The sequence below is a fragment of the Peromyscus leucopus genome, chromosome 6 (genome assembly GCF_004664715.2).
Source record: "Peromyscus leucopus breed LL Stock chromosome 6, UCI_PerLeu_2.1, whole genome shotgun sequence".
In the NCBI taxonomy this organism is placed as follows: Eukaryota; Metazoa; Chordata; class Mammalia; order Rodentia; family Cricetidae; genus Peromyscus; species Peromyscus leucopus.
Window position 1 is genome coordinate 34221984 of NC_051068.1, and position 17422 is coordinate 34239405.

The window sequence follows — 17422 nt, forward strand, 5'->3', positions numbered from 1 at the left end:
CTGAGTAATATTCCATTGTATAAACATACCACATTTTCTTTATCCATTCTTCAGTTGAGGGGCATCTAGGTTGTTTCCAGTTTCTGGCTATTATGAATAAAGCTGTTATGAACACAGTTGAGCAAGTGTCGTTGTGGGTATGCTTGAGTTTCCTTTGGATATACGCCCAAGAGTGGTGTAGCTGGGTCTTGAGTAGATCGATTCCCAGTTTTCTGAGAAACCACCATATTGATTTCCAAATGCAGAGACACACAGCCAAACATTAGGCTGAACTCAGGGAATCTGGATAAAGAGAGGGAGGAAAGATTGTACAAGCCAGGGGGATCAAGGACATCATAAGAAAACCCACAGAAACAACTAACCTGGCTCATAGGAACTCACAGAATCTGAACCAACAACGAGGGAGCCTACATGTGACTATATGTCACAGTTGTGCAGCTTGGTCTACTTGTAGGACTCCTAACAACAGGAGCAGGGGCTGTCCCTAATGCCTGGGTTGGCTCTTGGAACCTATTCCTCATACTCGATTGCCTTGCCCAGCCTAAATATAAGAGGAGGTGCTTAGTCTTACTGCAACTTGATATGCCATGCTTTGTTGATGCCCACTGAGGCCTGTTCCTTTCTGAACAGAAACAGAGGAGTGGACTGAAGGAGGGGCAGAGGAGGAGAGGGAATTGGATGAAAGGTGGTGCAGAAATTAATGGTAGTAGCTAACCAAAGACTAGTAGAGCATGAGACCCATGTCTGGAGAGGGGCCCACCCGTGACACTGCCTGGAGAGCCAGGATCCCGAGGCTGGACAACCCAGAGACCTATGATAGAACAAAACATGACTGCCAATAAAAAAAATATTAATGACATGATTCCTAATGATATTCTGCTATACTCATAGATTGGTGCCTAGCCCAATTGTCATCATAGAGGCTTCACCCAGCATCTGGAAACAGATGCAGAGACCCACAGCCAAACATTAGGAGAAATTCAGAGAATCTTGTGGAAGAAAGGCAAGAATATTGTGGGAGCTGGAGAGGTCAAGGACACCACAAGAAAACCCACAGAATCAACTAACCTGGGCTCATAGGGTCTCACAGAGACTGAACTGTTGACCAGAGAGAGAGTTTTCATGGAACTGATCTAGAGCCTCTGCACATGTTACAGTTGTGTAGCTTAGTCTTCTTGTGGGACTCCTAACAGTGGGAACAGGGGCTGTCTCTGATTCTGATACCTGCTCCTGGACCCTTTCCTCCTACTGGGTTGCCTCATCCAGCCTTAGTAGGAGAGGAGATGCCTAGTCTCACTGCAGCTTGATACACTATGGCTGGCTGATATACAAGGGATGTCTGAACTTTTCTGAATAGAAATGGAGTGGATGATGGCAGGGATAGCAGAGGTTGGGGGAGGGACTGGGAGGAGAGGAGGGAGAGAGGAGAAACTGTGATAGATAGATAGATAGATAGATAGATAGATAGATAGATAGATAGATAGATAGACAGACAGACAGACAGACAGACAGACAGACAGACAGACAGATAGATAGATAGATAGATAGATAGATAGATAGATATTGCTGTGTATAGTAGTCTGGACAGAAATCTGTGGTCCCTTAGAGTCTGTAGCACATCTATCAAGGTCCTTCTGGCTTTTAGAGTCTCCACTGAGAAATCAGGTATTCTAAAAGGTCTGCCTTTATATGTGTTACTTGGTCTTTTTCCCTTGCAGTTTTTTAATATTCTTTCCTTATTCTATAAGTTTAGTGTTTGATTATTATGTACTGAGGGGAATTTATTTTTGGTCCAGTCTACTTGGTGTTTGGAATGCTTCTTGTACCTTGGTAGGCTAAGGTGATATTTTATTTGTGCTGAAATGCGATTTTATTTGTATGTTAATAAATAAAGTTGCCTGGGGTCAGAGCTAATAGCAAGCCACAGCAGATGTCTGGCAGTGATAGCACACACCCTTAATCCCAATCACATGACAGACAGATCTCTGTGTGTTCAAGGACACCACCAGCTTGGAGACACATGCCTTTAATCTCAATACCAACCATAGAAGACCTGGAGGTCTATATAGACAGGCAGTGACGAGGAGGTCATGTGGTTGGGTTTACAACCAATGAGAAGGCAGAACAGAAAGTCAATAAAAAGACAGATACACAGGAAGTAGGTCTCTTTCTGAGGAGAAGGACGGCAGCGGCAGTGAAAGAAGGTAAGAAAGGGTTTTTAGTCTTAGCTCTTAGCTACTGCTCTGACCTCTTAGGCTTTTAACTCTGCATTTGGCTCTGTGTTTCTTATTTAATAAGACCCTTACATCTACAGTATTTGGAATGCTTCTTGTACCTTGGTAGGCTTCTCCTGCTTTAGGTTGGGGTGAGGGGGTTTCTTCTATGATTTTGTTAAAAATGTTTTCTGTGCCTTTGACTGGTCCATTAAATAAGGAGGCCTAGAAATGTGTTCAACTGGCTGTAGATTCTGATTGCTTTGAGGTATAAGTGAAGGGGTGAAGTACCTACCAAAAGCTCAGTCAATAAAGCAGATGCTCACTGGCATGAGGCATTAGTGCTGAAAGACTGGGCAAGGTCCGATTCCAAGGACTAGAAGACATGAGCAAGTCAACAAGAAGAGAAAGAAGCTCGACATGGAAGACTTGACCTGTGAACCCAACAACGAGGAAGCAAGGAGATCAGGAATTTGGTCATCCTCAGGTACATAGTGAGTTTGAAACCATCCTGGGCTACATGAGACTGTCTCAAAAAGAGACTGATGGGCTTGAAGAGATGGCATGGGGCTTAAGAGTATTTGCTCTCTTCCAGAGGATGTAGGTTCAGTTCTCAGCACCCACATGGTTGCTTACAATGGTCTGTAACTCCAGTTCCAGGGGATCCTACAGCTTTTTCTTGTCTCTGTAGGCATCAGGCACACACATGATACACAGACGTCAGTGCAAGCAGCACACATATACATAAAAGTAAATTTTTTTTAAAAAAATAAAAGAAGGGGAAGACCATGAGTATAGAGAGATGAGGGAGATCCTCAATTGAATAGTTATGGAAAGTGTTAAAAAAAAAAATAGTGGTTGTGAGAACACAGATGATTCAGTCATAGAAATCAAGATGTCCCTTTTCCCTGTGATGGGAGTGAAATAAACTAAGGTGAGGGATGAAGCAGGAGGGGCAGCAGACACCCAAGGACAAAGGGAAAACCCTGGAGGAGCTCCCAGGAGCTTGCAGACCGGACAGAAGAACTGACTCTTCTGCTCAGGGTGGAGACATGATAAGGTTGGAAGGGGCAAGCAAGGAAAATCTACAACAGCTGCTCTGAGGAATTGGAAAAGAATTTAACAAACAATGGATAAATAAAGGACTGACAGGCAGCATTGGGAGCCCAAACAACATGAGATAATATAAATTTGCAGTGGACCGAGTCTGCGGTCTCCTGAATTTCCGTGACACCAAGCAGGCTTCATTATCTGATCACCTCATCAATTTTCCCTTGATACATACATTCTTCTTCAATTTTTCCAGTCCGCTTTTAAATGCATCCAGAAATGAATTAAGTATCCACAATGTTTGATAAAAACCCAATATATTTTACCTTTGTGTCATATACCAGTAATTTATCAAATAAATATTGTCTGCTCAAGCAATATTACTTGAAAATATGCTTACACAATTATCATAATAAATTTTAAAATCCCTCCCAATTACTTAATTTAATTGATATCCACGCCAAGTTAAATATAAATGCCTCGTCTGTTTCTGGAAATCCTGTGAGATAAGAACAACAGTTTCCATATCCTGAGCTGGGTGTGGTGGCTCATACACTTGAGAGGATAATTTGAGAAGACTGCTACAAGTTCCAGGCCAGCCTGGGCTACACAATGGGTTCCAGGCTAGCCTGGGCTACCAAAAAGAAATAATAAAAGAATGAGAAGGACAATTTTTGCATCTTAAAATGTTAGGAGAAAAAAATCAAAGAAAGAGTATGAACAATTCATGCAGTTGCAGCTTTCCAGGAACTTCAGGGAAACGCATCTATTCTCTACAATCAGGTATTTTGTGTGGCTGCTTTTACACTACACAGGCATTACAGGGGTAGTTAGTTGTAACAGGGATTGTATGATTCATGGAGTCCAAATGACTAGCTGTCATATCAATAAAGTTTGCAGACCCCATATCTACTGTGCCTCTACTGGGCATAATGTGCTGAGGGAAGGGACTGTCCCACAGAGGGACAAGTCTACCCCGGGGGAGACAAAGTTGTCTTAATGGTGTTAATAAACAGTATTTGAAAGTCAATAAATCTCTGATTAATGCCTCGTAAAAACAGACCCTCACAACACTATGTCCCTCTTATTTTCTGAAGACAAAACTATGATTCCAAGTGTTCAGATGGCGAATGCGCTGCTGGGAGCCTCACACACAGTGAAGCTACACCAGATCCCAAGTCTTCTGAAACAGGTCCAGTGAATGCATGAAAGGGCTAATTGACTTTAATTTCAGGGTCTGTGTGAGTGCTGAGTAATGAGGTGACCCCTAGAAGAAAGAGATTGTTTGGGCTTATGGTTTCAAAGGGTTAGAGTTCATCATGGCAAGTAGCCATGGTGCAGGACCAGGAAGCTGAACACTCTGTCTTTAAATGCAAGCTCAAAGCAAAGAGAGAAACTAAATGTAGGGAGAATTTTAGCTCTGAAAGCTTGGAGCAAATGCCCTACTTCCTCTAGGAAGGCCTTGCCTCCTAAACCTGCCCTAATTGAGTCACCAACTAGGGACCAAGTATTCAAACAATGGGAGTCCATGGAGGACATTTGCACTCACACCACAGCTGGCTGTTGCAGAGTGACAGGGCAGCGGAAGGATGCTGGGGCCCTTGCTGTGGGTGTATGGACCCGAGCTGCTAAGGACCTGCTGTGGGCTGGGGAGACAATGCAACATAAAGCACTCGCCCAGCAAGAAAGAGGCCCTAGGTTCAATCTCCAACACCTAAGTTCAAAAACTAGATAGATAGATAGATAGATAGATAGATAGATAGATAGATAGATAGATAGATAAGATAGATGACAGAAAAAGAGAAAGCACAAGATGCTTGAGATTCCTAAGAAGGTAGACTATGTTCTCATCGCACACAAAAATATGCATATGAATCAATGCAGATGTTAGTTTAGATGACTGTCCCATAATGTATGCATATTTCAAAACAGCATGCTGTATGTTGTAAATACATACAACTTTGCTTGTCAACTTAGAAAATTAATTTTAAAGATTTATTTTTACTTATGTATACGTGTATCTCCATGTGTAAGTTATGTGTGATGGTTTTCAGAGATTGGAAGAGGGTCTCAGATCCCCTGAAGCTAAGGGTCTCAGGTCCCCTGAAGCTGAGGGTCTCAGATCCCCTGAAACTGGAATTATAGGCAGTTGTGAGCTAGGAACCAAACTCAGGTCCCCTGTAAGAGCAGCAAGCACTCTTAACCACTGAGCCTTCTCTTGAGCCTGAAAATTAGTATTTGGTTCTTCTCTTTCTTAAAGAACAAACAAACAAAAACCCCAGAGTCTTCCTGTCTAGCCCAGTCTGGCCTCCAAATCGGGATCCTCCTGTCTCAGACTCCCAAGTGCTAGAATTACAGGCATGTACTACCATACCTACCTTTAACTGATTAATTTTAAAACAAAGTAATCAAAATGGCATATAAACATTTAATACATAAGACAGACTGTAAAATCAGACACAGTGGCATGTGGTTATAATTCCAGCACTCGGGAGATAAACAAAAGAACATGAATTCTAGTCCAACCCGGAATATACAATAAGGCCCTGTCTCAAAACACAAAAACAAAACATCCATTAGGAAATGAGCAAAATGTGGCCAAAGGAAACAAATAATTTGTTACAGTGATCTACTGCAGAAAAGGTGATAGCCCACTGAAGGAGGTATCAAAATAGATAGGAAGTGTACTCTGGGCATGATGCATTCATTACTCAGCCAGAAGGTGTGTCCTGTGCAGGGTGCATTAGTTAATTAGCCAGAAGACATGTTCTGGGCATAATGCATTATTTAGCCAGAAGGTATGTTCTGGGCATGGTGTATTAGTTAATTAGCTAGAAGGTGTGCTCTGGACATGGTGTATTAGTTACACAGGAGGTGTGTTCTGGATGTGGTCTATTAGTTACTTACACAGGAGGTCTGTCCTGGACATGGTGTATTGGTTCCTTAGCCAGAAGGTGTGTTCTGGGCATGGTGTATTAGTTACTTAGGAAGTGTGCACTGGACATGGTGTATTAGTTACTTAGGAAGTGTGCTCTGGGCATGGTCTTTTTGTTACTCTTTTAGTTGCTGTGGCAAAGTATCTGACAAAGATTCCTGGGAAACAAAGGGTTATTTGGGCCTACAGATGGTCCATCAGAGCAAGGGAGGCATGCTGGGGTGGCCTGCAGTCAGGAAGTAGAGGAGTGAAAGCTGATGCTCAGACTGATTTCTGATTTCTACTGTGTATGGAAGGAACCATCCACAATTAGGGTGGGTCTTATTCTCAATCAACCTGATCTAGAAACTCCCTCACCGACATGCCTAGAGGTTTGTTTCCATGGTGAATTTCAATTCCTGCATCAAGTGGACAACATTGCTTATCACACACAGTTAAGACTTGGTAAGCAATGAGGAAAATGACCGGCGATTTATAAGTTCACTTTGACACTCCCCACCCTCCAAATCATATTCACGGACAGGTCAGGAGGTCGCCATTCCATTCTACCCCAAACACAAAAGATCACTTAGTCCATACCAGTTTCCTGGCACCAGGAGCCAGCCTGGAGTCTCCTCAGCTTCCCTAGCAGCACAACTGAAGTTCAAACGTATCTGACCAGTGCTGGAGAGATGGCTGGGTGGATAAGCATGTGTCCTGGCTGTCCTTGCAGAGGGCCGAGTTCAGTTCCCAGCACCCATATCAGGTGACTCATGACTGCCTGAACTTTAGTTCCGGGGATCTGACCCCTTTGGCATCTATAGGCACCGGAATTCATATATCCAGACCCACACATATACACATAATTGAAAATAATGAAAATAGAATTCCTTAAAGCCTATCTAATCTGGACATTTAAGAAACTAAACTATCAACGGCAAACTGTACGACAGAGAAAATGTGTGTTACTGAGTTCAGTTTCTTGGGAAATGTGCCAATTTAGCTTAATTTGTCCTATTTAAAAAAGACAAAACTATTTTCAACTGAGTACATGTACTTTTCACTAAAAATGGAATGTATAATTGCCAGGAGTGAAATGCCCTGAGGCAGATTCTGAGAACAGTTTTACAGACACTCAGGTTTGCTGTGTCATATGCTTACAGTTACTTTTACTCTGCCTGGGTTCACGGTCATCTATCTGGATCTCCTCCGCTAATCAGAATACATTTATTTTAATTTTATGTGTGTGAGTATTCGTTGGTATGTATTATGTGTGCCATTTATTTCGTGGTGCCCAAAAGAGCCAGGAGAGGGCATTAACTCCCTTGGATCTAGAGTTGTAAGCTTCCATGTGGGTGCTGGGAACTGGACCTGGGGCCTGAACAAGGGCGGCCAGGCTGTTAACCGCAGAGCACCTGTCCAGACTCAGTTCTGACTCCTATTTGTTTGTTTGTTTTGAGACAGGGCTTCTCTGTGTAGCTCTGGCTGGCCTGGAACTCGCTCTATAGACCAGGCTGGCCTGGAACTCACAGAGATCCACCTGCCTCTCCCTCCCGAGTGCTGAGATTAAAAGTGTGCACCACCACCACCACCACCACCCGGCTGTTCTGACTCTTAAGTCCAGGTCTTGTGAAGCTGCTGCTTTTCTCATTTGTTGTGATTAAACAGACAGGAAGTCCAGATATTTAAGAACAGTGCATTATTAAACAAAAAAAGGCGAATGATGCCACAAGTAATTTGTCTTGACATAAATGCTCCATGATCTGTTTGTTTTATTTAAACTCATGTGGTAGGTGGCTTCTACTTTCACAATCTATTAACATAAATTATGCCCTCTTTGGTAAGAACAAACATGGTAATAATATGGTTTAACGATACAGATACGTTGTGATGAACCTAATAGCCTAGCTTTAAAAAAATTATTTATTATTATTATTTATTTGTTTGTTTTGGCCCAACTGGGTTCAAGGCTCCAATGTAGCCAAGAATGACTTTGAAATCCTAATCCTCCTGCCTCCACCTCTCAGGAGCTGAGATCACAGATGTACTACTCACCACATGTGGTTTTATGTGGTGTGGGGGATACAATCCCAGGATTGTGCACGCTAAGCAAGCACTCTACCGATTGAAATACATCACCAGCCCAATTAGTCAGTCCTGTGCAAATATCATACTGTGAACTTACAGAAACCAAGTCGATCACGTGACTTGGTATCTTCATGCGATCTTGACTCAAAGTGAACACAGGTTATCTGAAGCTACTGCTGATGTCACACGGGATACTATTCCACAGTAAACTTTTCTGTATGCAAGGGTACAGTCTTAAATAAGTAATCTTAAAGCATATCACACTTACTGTTGCTCTTGAAGACTAGAGATCCAATCCCAGTAGCCATAGTGGGCACTCACAACCACCCTTCACTAATGGCTCCAGGGGAACCAACTCCCTCTTTCGGCCTTGCTGGTACCCATGAATGTATACTGCACACATACACATAATTAAAATAATAAAAATAAATATTTTTAAAATATAGTATAAATAGTAACATAGTCATTAATCATTATCATTCTGAAACTGGGTGTGGTGGAACATGCCTTTAATCCCAGCATTCAGGAGGCAGAGGCAGATGGATCTCTGTGAGTTTGAGCCCAACCTGGTCCAGGACAGCCAGGACTACACAGAGAAACCCTGTCTTGAAAAACCAAAACAAACAAACAACAAAAGAAAAACAAAATATTTTTTCAGCATGTAATTGCATTGCTTACAGTTTACAGTGCAGTTTTATACCAGCTCTAAAACATGTGACTAATTCACTGTGTTATGACCTTACTATAAAGCCACAAGGCAACAGGAATTTTTTAAATGTGTTGTAATTTTTCACCCACTGTGGACAGAGTCTCACTGTACACTAGTCTGACTTTGAATTTACAGTAGAACGCCTCCTCACCTCATTAGTGTGACAGATTACAGGCATGAGCCACCACACCTGACTTCCATGGTAATCTTATGGGACTGTCACTGAGTCTTCCCACACCTGACTTCTATGGCAATCTTATGGGGCTGTCATTAAATCTTCAATCTGTCACCCCCTGCCCCAGAACATCACAATGTGTTTAAGACTATATTTAATAAAGTAGTTGAAAGGAAGGTTCTTATTCAGTGAGCATCTGCATTATCAGTTTCTCCCATTTTGGGTTATTGAACAACATTTTCATCTGCACACAGCTCAGATGCAATAAATGCTTTCTAAAAATGGGTTAAGGATATGATTGTTACTGTATAAAATCTGTACTCTTGCCGGCCCGGGTGGTGGTGGCCCATGCCTTTGATCCCAGCACTTGGGAGACAGAAGTAGGTGAATTTCTGTGAGTTTGAGGCCAACCTGATCTACAGAGTGAGTTCCAGAAGAGCCAAGGCCACTCAGAGAGACCCAGGCTCTAAAAACAAAAATAAATCTGTTCTTTTACAAACATTAAGAATGATCATTTTAATTCAAGACCCAAAATTCAATGTATTGGTTACAGGATGGTAAAGATTTTTCTGGTAAATTGCTAACAGCCAGAGGTGCTTGGTGAATGTCTACTCAAGTTCCCTTAAATAAGAGAGAGCAGGACAGTTTTCCTTCCTGTTAATTTGCTCTCCTTACATTGCTGCCCTGTTGTGAAAGCAGGCCTCTCTGCTTACTCAGACACGCTCGGCATCCCTACAGCTTTAAATACTCATTAAGCACTATCTTCACAGACTCCATCGGAAATTATTGTTGTTGTTTGCAATGCTTCACAGGTGTCCCTTCCACACCTCTAGCCCCAACTTGCAGTTTAAGTGGTGAAATATTGAAAACAGAATATTGCCAATATGGTTACAATACCTACAATCCTATTCTCCTCTTTTGCTACAATCCTATTCTCAATTTGAGTTGGGGTTTTATCTTGATCAAACATTTTTTTTTTTTTTTTTGCACATAAACTCTAGCTGGGTGGATGGCTTGAGTTTGTAATCCCAGTTCGAAGTCTTCCTTGGCTACACACAGAGTTGGTAGCCAACCTGACTATGTAAGACCCGGTCTCAAAGAACCAAAACATAAAAATTATAAAAACAGGGGCTGAGGGTGCAGCACCATGTTAACCAGTGGTAGTGACACACAGTGGTCCCTCTAGCAATTGGGAGATGGAGCAAATCGGTTCAAGGACATTCTCAGCTACATAAGAACTTCAGCATAGTTCAAAGCAGACTGTCTCAAAAACAGACTTTCTGTCTCTGCCTTCTAAAGGATAGAACATGAAGCAAGGCAGCCTAGACAGCCCACCCAGACTATGTCCATCAGGTGACAACAAGTACCCAGACGTGAATGTTGCAGAAGATTTGTACACTGTGTGAAGATGCGTTGCTTTGATTGGTGTAGTAAAGATCTGAATGATCAATAGCTAGGCAGGAGGTATAGGCCAAACTTCTGGAGACAGAGAGGACTCTGGGAAGAAGATTGGATACACGGGGATGCAGAACAAGAAGGATGGGCATTAAAGCCATCAGAAAGTAGGCTAAAAGATACTGGTTAATTTAAGTTATAAGAGTTAGTTAGAAACAAACCTAAGCTATCGGCCAAGCTTTCATAATTAATAAGTCTCTGTGTTGTGATTTGGGAGCTGACTAGTGGGGCAGAGAGAAGGCTCTGGGGCTTGATAAGGGGGTCCCTTTGCTCTCTCAAGTCACAGGGGTCCAAGTGGGATTGGGAAAGCAAATTCTGAAAGCCAGAACACTCAAGCCTGACCCCTCTAAAGTCCGGGAATCCCGATTCTAGGCCCCAAACTCCTGTCCTGACCATCTAGTGCCCCCTAGCCTGAACCTGACTCAAACCCTCATCCCATCATAATAAAATTTAAACAAACACATGGGCACAGATTTCTATTTAAAAAAGAAAAGAACTTTATTTGAGAGTCAGACATAAGATTACAAACCAGAAATCACATAGGCAGCCAACAGTTATTAGTCCAAAGAATAGAGCTTTTGCTTTAGTTTTGCTCTGGTAATTTAGGATTTAGTTTTGAAAAAGCAGTTGAGGAACATTAGCCAGGCACGGTAATTACAAACGTAATCACACTCTAAAGGTAGCAGAAAGAACTTCAAAGCCAGCTCTGGGCCACACAGTAAGCCACAGGTGAGGCAGGGAAAAAATAGTTGAACGTTTTAACACAGATCCTAAATGCAAAGTTCTTAATGCTAATTAGCTCTGATTCCTGACTTAGATATAAAGAACTTATAAAGTTTTATTGGCTTTTACAAACATTAACATTCCTTACTAAACTTAAACTATATCATCTAAAAGGTGGATGATAAAAAGTTATTTTCTCTCCTTGAATATTTTAAAACACACAAGCTTGCACACCGTAACAGAGAATGTCCTTTAACACACAGGTCTAGGGTGGCTTTCTTTATAGTAAGGACAAAAATGCATTTGATTTCCTTAAAAAATATCATAAGCAGAAATAAAAGGTGTTTTGGCCCATGCTATCTTCTAGTGGAAATAATTCAATCAATTTTCAACCAAGTTTTTAAAATCATTCAAAAACCACTTGCATTTTATAATTGTTATGTAGAAAAAAAAGTTACTCCCCCCAAGAAATCTAACTATTTCAACTTCAAGAGCAACAACAACAAAAAACCACAACCTCCTGAAAATTAAGAGGTTATCAGTGTTGCTTGGAACTAGTTATTTCCAACAAATTTCATCGACTTTCTCAAAGCACTGAGGACCTGACAGACTAGGAGGGGCTGCTTTTACTAGGCAAAGTTAATCTTAAAGTCACAGTTAACAGCTCTGTCGCTCCTTGTCGAAGCAAAATGGTCTCACCTCTGAGTCAGGCAGGCTGTTTTCCTTGGTCAGCTCTGTGAGAAAGTTCTGGAACCGGCAGTGGTATTTCCTCCTCATCCCTTTAGCTGGGTGTGACATGACTTAAACTGAACGAACTCATCCTCTTCTTGCGTCCACAACAGGGCAAGCAGTACCCAGCCTTGCCCCACAAGGTAGCAAGCAGATAACTCTGCAATGCATCAGGCTTGGACTAAAAGTTTAACAACTCTATGGAGGTCATTCCTCACCTCCCTACAACCCATAATCAGTTCACAAGAAGTCCTCAAGTCTCTAGCTGGGGAGTGTGAGGTAGGTCTGTGCCTCGTTCCTCTGGGTGCAGCTTGTCTAGCGTCTCGGGCACCTCTGGCGTCTGAGTGTGTCGGCTGATGCAAACCAGTTTCTGCTGCAGCGCACACTTCGGGCAAGCGGCCTGTTGCTGAGGAGGGCAGAAGAACTTGGCGTCTTCCTTCATCTTCCAGGTCACCAGCTGCATGCAGGCGCTGGCATCCTCGATAGAGCAATGTCCACTGCTGTGGTTCTGGATTGTCAGGTTAAGGTACTGGTAGGCGATGCTTCGCAAGGCGCGCTTGAAGGGAAGACCCCGGTAGTGAGGAAAGAGCACGGATGTGTCCACCACCGTGCCATGGATCAATTTCAAAGCCAGCAGGTCACTCTCCAGGCTGTGTCCGATGAGGATGGTTTCAGTGCTGAACAGGCTCAGGAGCATGGCCTGGACATCCCGCAGCCTAACGTTGGTGTTTGCCAGGTCGGCCTCGGTCACTCCAGAATATATGGTGTTGTAATCCACAATCTCATTGTCGGGCTTGACGAAGGTGTCGTAAATCACTCGCAAGTCCGTGTCCACCACTGTGACGCGGGCGAGCTCCAGGCCATGCGTGGTGTAGCACATCTCACAGTCCAGGGCGTAGATCCCCGCGTGCGCCTCCCAGTCCTTCTTCGGGAAGGTCTTGGCAAAGCCATGCAAGTTGTTCTTCCTGCCGTCCTGCACGTGCTGCTTGGCCACCGTGCAGCCTGTGGCTCCCAGGGACGCCTGGCAGCACGAGTACCGCGACTCGAAGCCCCCGAGCACCCGGACGAAGGCTCTGCGCCCCCAGTGGAACACGCAGGGTTCCGAACTGAGGCAGCGGCCCGAGGACGACACGCGATACTCGGTGCTGCAGCGGCAGCAGGTCGTGTGTGTCGGACTCCGACGCTGCTCTTGCTTGAAGAGCATGGCTGAGCCGGGCTTCTCTGGGTGTGCGAACGGGAAGCCGTGCTTCTTGAGGTCCTCCTCCGAGAGCATATAGCTCCTCAGGCGGCTGTACAGCGTGGCCTTGCTGAGACCCGGCACGGCACTGGGAACCAGGCCCCTGAGTTTTTTCAGGGTGTGCAGGGCGACATTCAGGTACTTGTCCTTGCCGGGACTTCGGTCGTAGACCACCTTCTCCTCTGACTGCGCCTTCTCGATGGCCTCCAGGTGCGAGGAGGAGAACTTGAGGCACTCTTCGGTGAACAGGCCCAAGTAGTGCTGACGCATGGCAGCCGGGATCCTGTCCTTCCGCTCCTTGGTGAGGGTGAGCTTCTTCACCCCAAACAAGGAATAGCTGTAGGCGGCTTGCTGCGGGGTGACGACGTAGGTGAAGTACATCGGCTGGGCTGCCGCTCTGTTGTTGCTGAAAGTCCTCTTGGCGGCTGTGGTGCTGTTGGCCATGTGGGTAAGTCTCCTCTTCCCTCTCGCTGACGCTGAGGAAGACCGTGACGACGTCGACGGCGACGTCTGAGGGCACAGCAGCTTCCTCCTATCCTGCTGGGGTCGCCACTGCAGAAACGCCCAAGGAGCCAAAGGCCAGCAGGGGTGCACCCCAGGGCCAGGCCTCGGTGAAGGCTCCAGGACCACAACGAAATGGGGGTGCTCGAAGCACTTTCTGGGGCACTGGTAGCAAGACAGCAGGAGGTCCCCAACTGGAAGGACCACCACTATCCTGGCTTCGGGGTGCACGGGTGCAAAGCAGCTGCGTGCTGTAGCTTTCCGGCTCATGCTTCTCTTGAGAAGGAGTTCCGCAGTTCCGGAGGAATCGCCTCGCCTGCCTGAGCGGGCGTGAAGGGGCAGGCTTCACTGGAGTCCTTACAGACAAGGCGGTGGGCGGAAATCCCTGTCTAGTCTTACCGGACGCATCCAATCACATTTGATCTACTATCCTCTAGACAGCTTCCGGAATATTGGGCTCCTCCTACCAGGAAGGGTGGAGCTACTGGATCAATGGGAATTCCTGGTTCCACTCTGTCCTGTTTATGTGACTTTTATCTTACCATATATCTTCGTAATTTCTCTTGAGAACTTTATACATTGCGTTTTGATCCCAATCGCCACCACCTCAATTCCATCCAGAACCACCCCATTACATACCCATCGCACTTTGTTTCCTCATTTTGTTTTAAACCCATGGAGACCAATTTCTTGCAACCCATATACTCGAGTGTGGGGCCATCTCCTGGAGTTATGATTCTATTTTGAGTGGGTGGGGTATTTTTATGTTTCTCTCCTCCCTCCTCCGCTTCTACCCTACCCCCTACCCCTCTCTCCTCTCCACCCTCCCTCCCTGTATCTCTTCCATTTCTGAGAGAGTCTTAATAACGCCTGCCTTGAATTTATGAGTTCGAGCCTCAGTTTCCTGACTGCTGAGATAAAGGCATCTTCTACCTTGAGCAATTGGTTTTGAAATTCCAGGCTTTGACTTTGAAACCAGGCTCTTGGTCCTGAGCGATTCCACAGCCTTGGTGGTTTGGGTGGAGTTTGTCTGTTTATTTTGGCTTGGGTTTTTGTTTGTTTGTTTGTTTTTTTGTTTTTTTGGTTTGGTTTGGTTTTTCCAGACAGGGTTTCTCTGTGTAGGCCCGGCCGTCCTAGAACTCTCTCTGCAGACCAGGCTGGGCTCAAACTCACAGAGATCTGCCTCCCAAGTGCTGGGATTAAAGACTTGCACCACCGCAGCCGGGCATGACCACTATCATCTTGGGAACCACACAGAAAGAACCAAGGTTGGGAAGCTTCACGCAGTTCACACAGGATCCTACAGCATCCTTGCCTGGTAATCTGACCTACTTTTGGGACTTTTGTCACTGGGGCTAGCAACAGTACTTGCACAATTACCGAGTAATAAATGAGAAGTAAAACAGCATAGATATTAAACTGGTTTTGTTTTCCCAAGGCAGGGTTTCTCAGTGTAGCCTTGGCTGTGTAAACCAGGCTGGCTTTTGAACTCTGAGATCTTCCTGCTTCTGCCTCCCAAATACTGGGATTAAAGGTCTGTGCTGCCACTGCCTGGCAATTAAAATTATTCTTAAACCTTAAGACTTTGCCTCAAATGAGAAATATGTAAATTTCATTTTCATTAATGTCAAAATAACAAATCAATTAGAACCTAACAGTGGCAGTTCACTCAGGAAACACTTGAACTTGGTCTCAAACGTCTAGATTGAGTCTTTGTGCATATAAATGCTGCTGTGTGGGTGTGGATTTTTGAAAGGATGGATTTTATTTAGCAAATAACTTACGGGATGCATACCATAGGTTAAACACACTGCGACAGGTTCTGTAATCCTAGAAGGCAAAGTGCATTTGTAAGTGATAAGATTAGGGATTATATAATTACCTAACGTGGGAAACCCTGCAACAACAGCAGCATTCCCTAGGCCTGGGACTTGGATGACTTAAAATGGAGGAATCAAGCTGAACACTGGCACACTGGCACTCACCCAGCTCTCACTGGATCCTCCGCTTCAAACCCTTGACTCTGATCTTCTCACCAAGCTGGAATACACCCTTGCACTGTGAGCTAGAAGAAACACTTTCCCCCTGAAATTGCTTTTGCCAGGATATTTTAATTAAGTTTTTTCATACAATGCATTTTGGTCATGTTTTTTTCCCTCCCCCAACCTCCCAGATCCTCTCCACCTTATTAATAACCAAACTTCATGTTCTTTCTCTCTCCAAAAATTAAAAAAAAAATTGAAAATCAATAAAAAAAAAATACCCAAATGAAACAAAAAAAAAATTCCACCCAAACAAACAAGCAAAAAAATCTTTTAGTCTGGTTTGTTTGGACCACCAACTACTCCTTGGCATGGGTCCTGCCCTGGAGTATGACTGATGTGCCCAGTTGTAAAGTTATTTTACCACAGCAACAGGTAAAGTAACGAAGACAGTGTCATGAGGGAGACTTTGAGGTTTCCAAAGACTTGGCCACCATTTCAGGTCAGCTTTCTCTGCCTCCTGCTTGCAGCTTGAGCCGTGAGCTCTGAGCCATCCCTGCCTCACGCCTCACTCTGTCATGGAATCTAACCTTCTAGACCCATAAACCCAGATCACATGTTTCCTTTTATAAAGTGCCTTGGTCATGGTGACTTTTTTTTTTATTTATTTTTGAAATTGTAATATAACTACACCATTTTCTGCTTCCCTTTCCTCCCCCAAGCCCCGTCATGTGCCTCTCCTACTCTCTTCCAAATTCAGGTATCTTTTGTTATTAATTTTTGTTACAGGAATATATGTGTATGCATATATATTCCAAAATACAACCTGCGTGGTCTGTATAATATTACTGTGTGTGTGTGTTGTGTTGGGGCCTCCTTGCTGGATTCTTAGGTCAGAACAGTGCCTCCTGCTGGACATCAGTTGTGCTAAGGTCTGGGGGCCTGTTCCATCCCCTCCAGCATTTGTTAGCTGTTTTGTTAATCTTCTCCATTCTTCTGGGGTAAGAGGAAATCACCAAGTTCTTTCCTAATTTCAGTGGGATTGCTTCAAGCTTTCCTACATTTAGGAGGATGCTGGCTGTGGGTTTCTCAGATATAGCTTTTATTGTATGGCGGTATGTTCCCTCTAGCCCTGCATTCTCTAGGATTTTTATTACGAATGCATGTTGGATTTTGCCAAAGGCTTTTTCTGCACCTATAGGAATGATCATGCGATTTTTGTCCCTGTCAGTCTACTTATGTGATTTACATTTATTGATTTGATTTGCACATGGTGAACCATTCCTGCATTTCAGAGATCAAGCTAACTTGCTCATGGTGGGGAATCCTTTTGATGTATGTTTGTGTTCTGTTTGCACACATTTTATTGTGCACTTTGAGTCCGTGTTCATTCATCAGGACTATTGGCCTGTAGTTTTCTTTTTGTTGTTGTAAAGTCCTGTGGCTTTACCTGGGTTTGGTATTAGAGCGATACTGGCTTCCTAGAAAGAGTGTGGTAATACCCGTTTCCATTTTGCTTTGTTTTTAATAGTTTAAGAAGGACTGGCTGTAGATCCTTCTTTGGAGGCCGGGCAGGTTCTTCCCTGAAGCCATCTAGCCCCGGATATTTTTCAAGCTGGCTTTTTATTACTCTTTCAGTCTCCTCA

The 17422-nt window shown here is 44.1% G+C and overlaps 1 protein-coding gene across 1 annotated transcript; it reads right to left on the reverse strand.

Annotated features, from left to right (window-relative positions):
• Positions 1-11151: 11151 nt before the first annotated feature.
• LOC114695890 (RNA exonuclease 1 homolog) lies at positions 11152-14064 on the reverse strand. Its single transcript, XM_037207289.1, has one exon. It carries the CDS (start codon positions 14062-14064, stop codon positions 12310-12312), a length of 1755 nt encoding a protein of 584 aa, XP_037063184.1. The 3' UTR covers positions 11152-12309.
• Positions 14065-17422: the final 3358 nt, after the last annotated feature.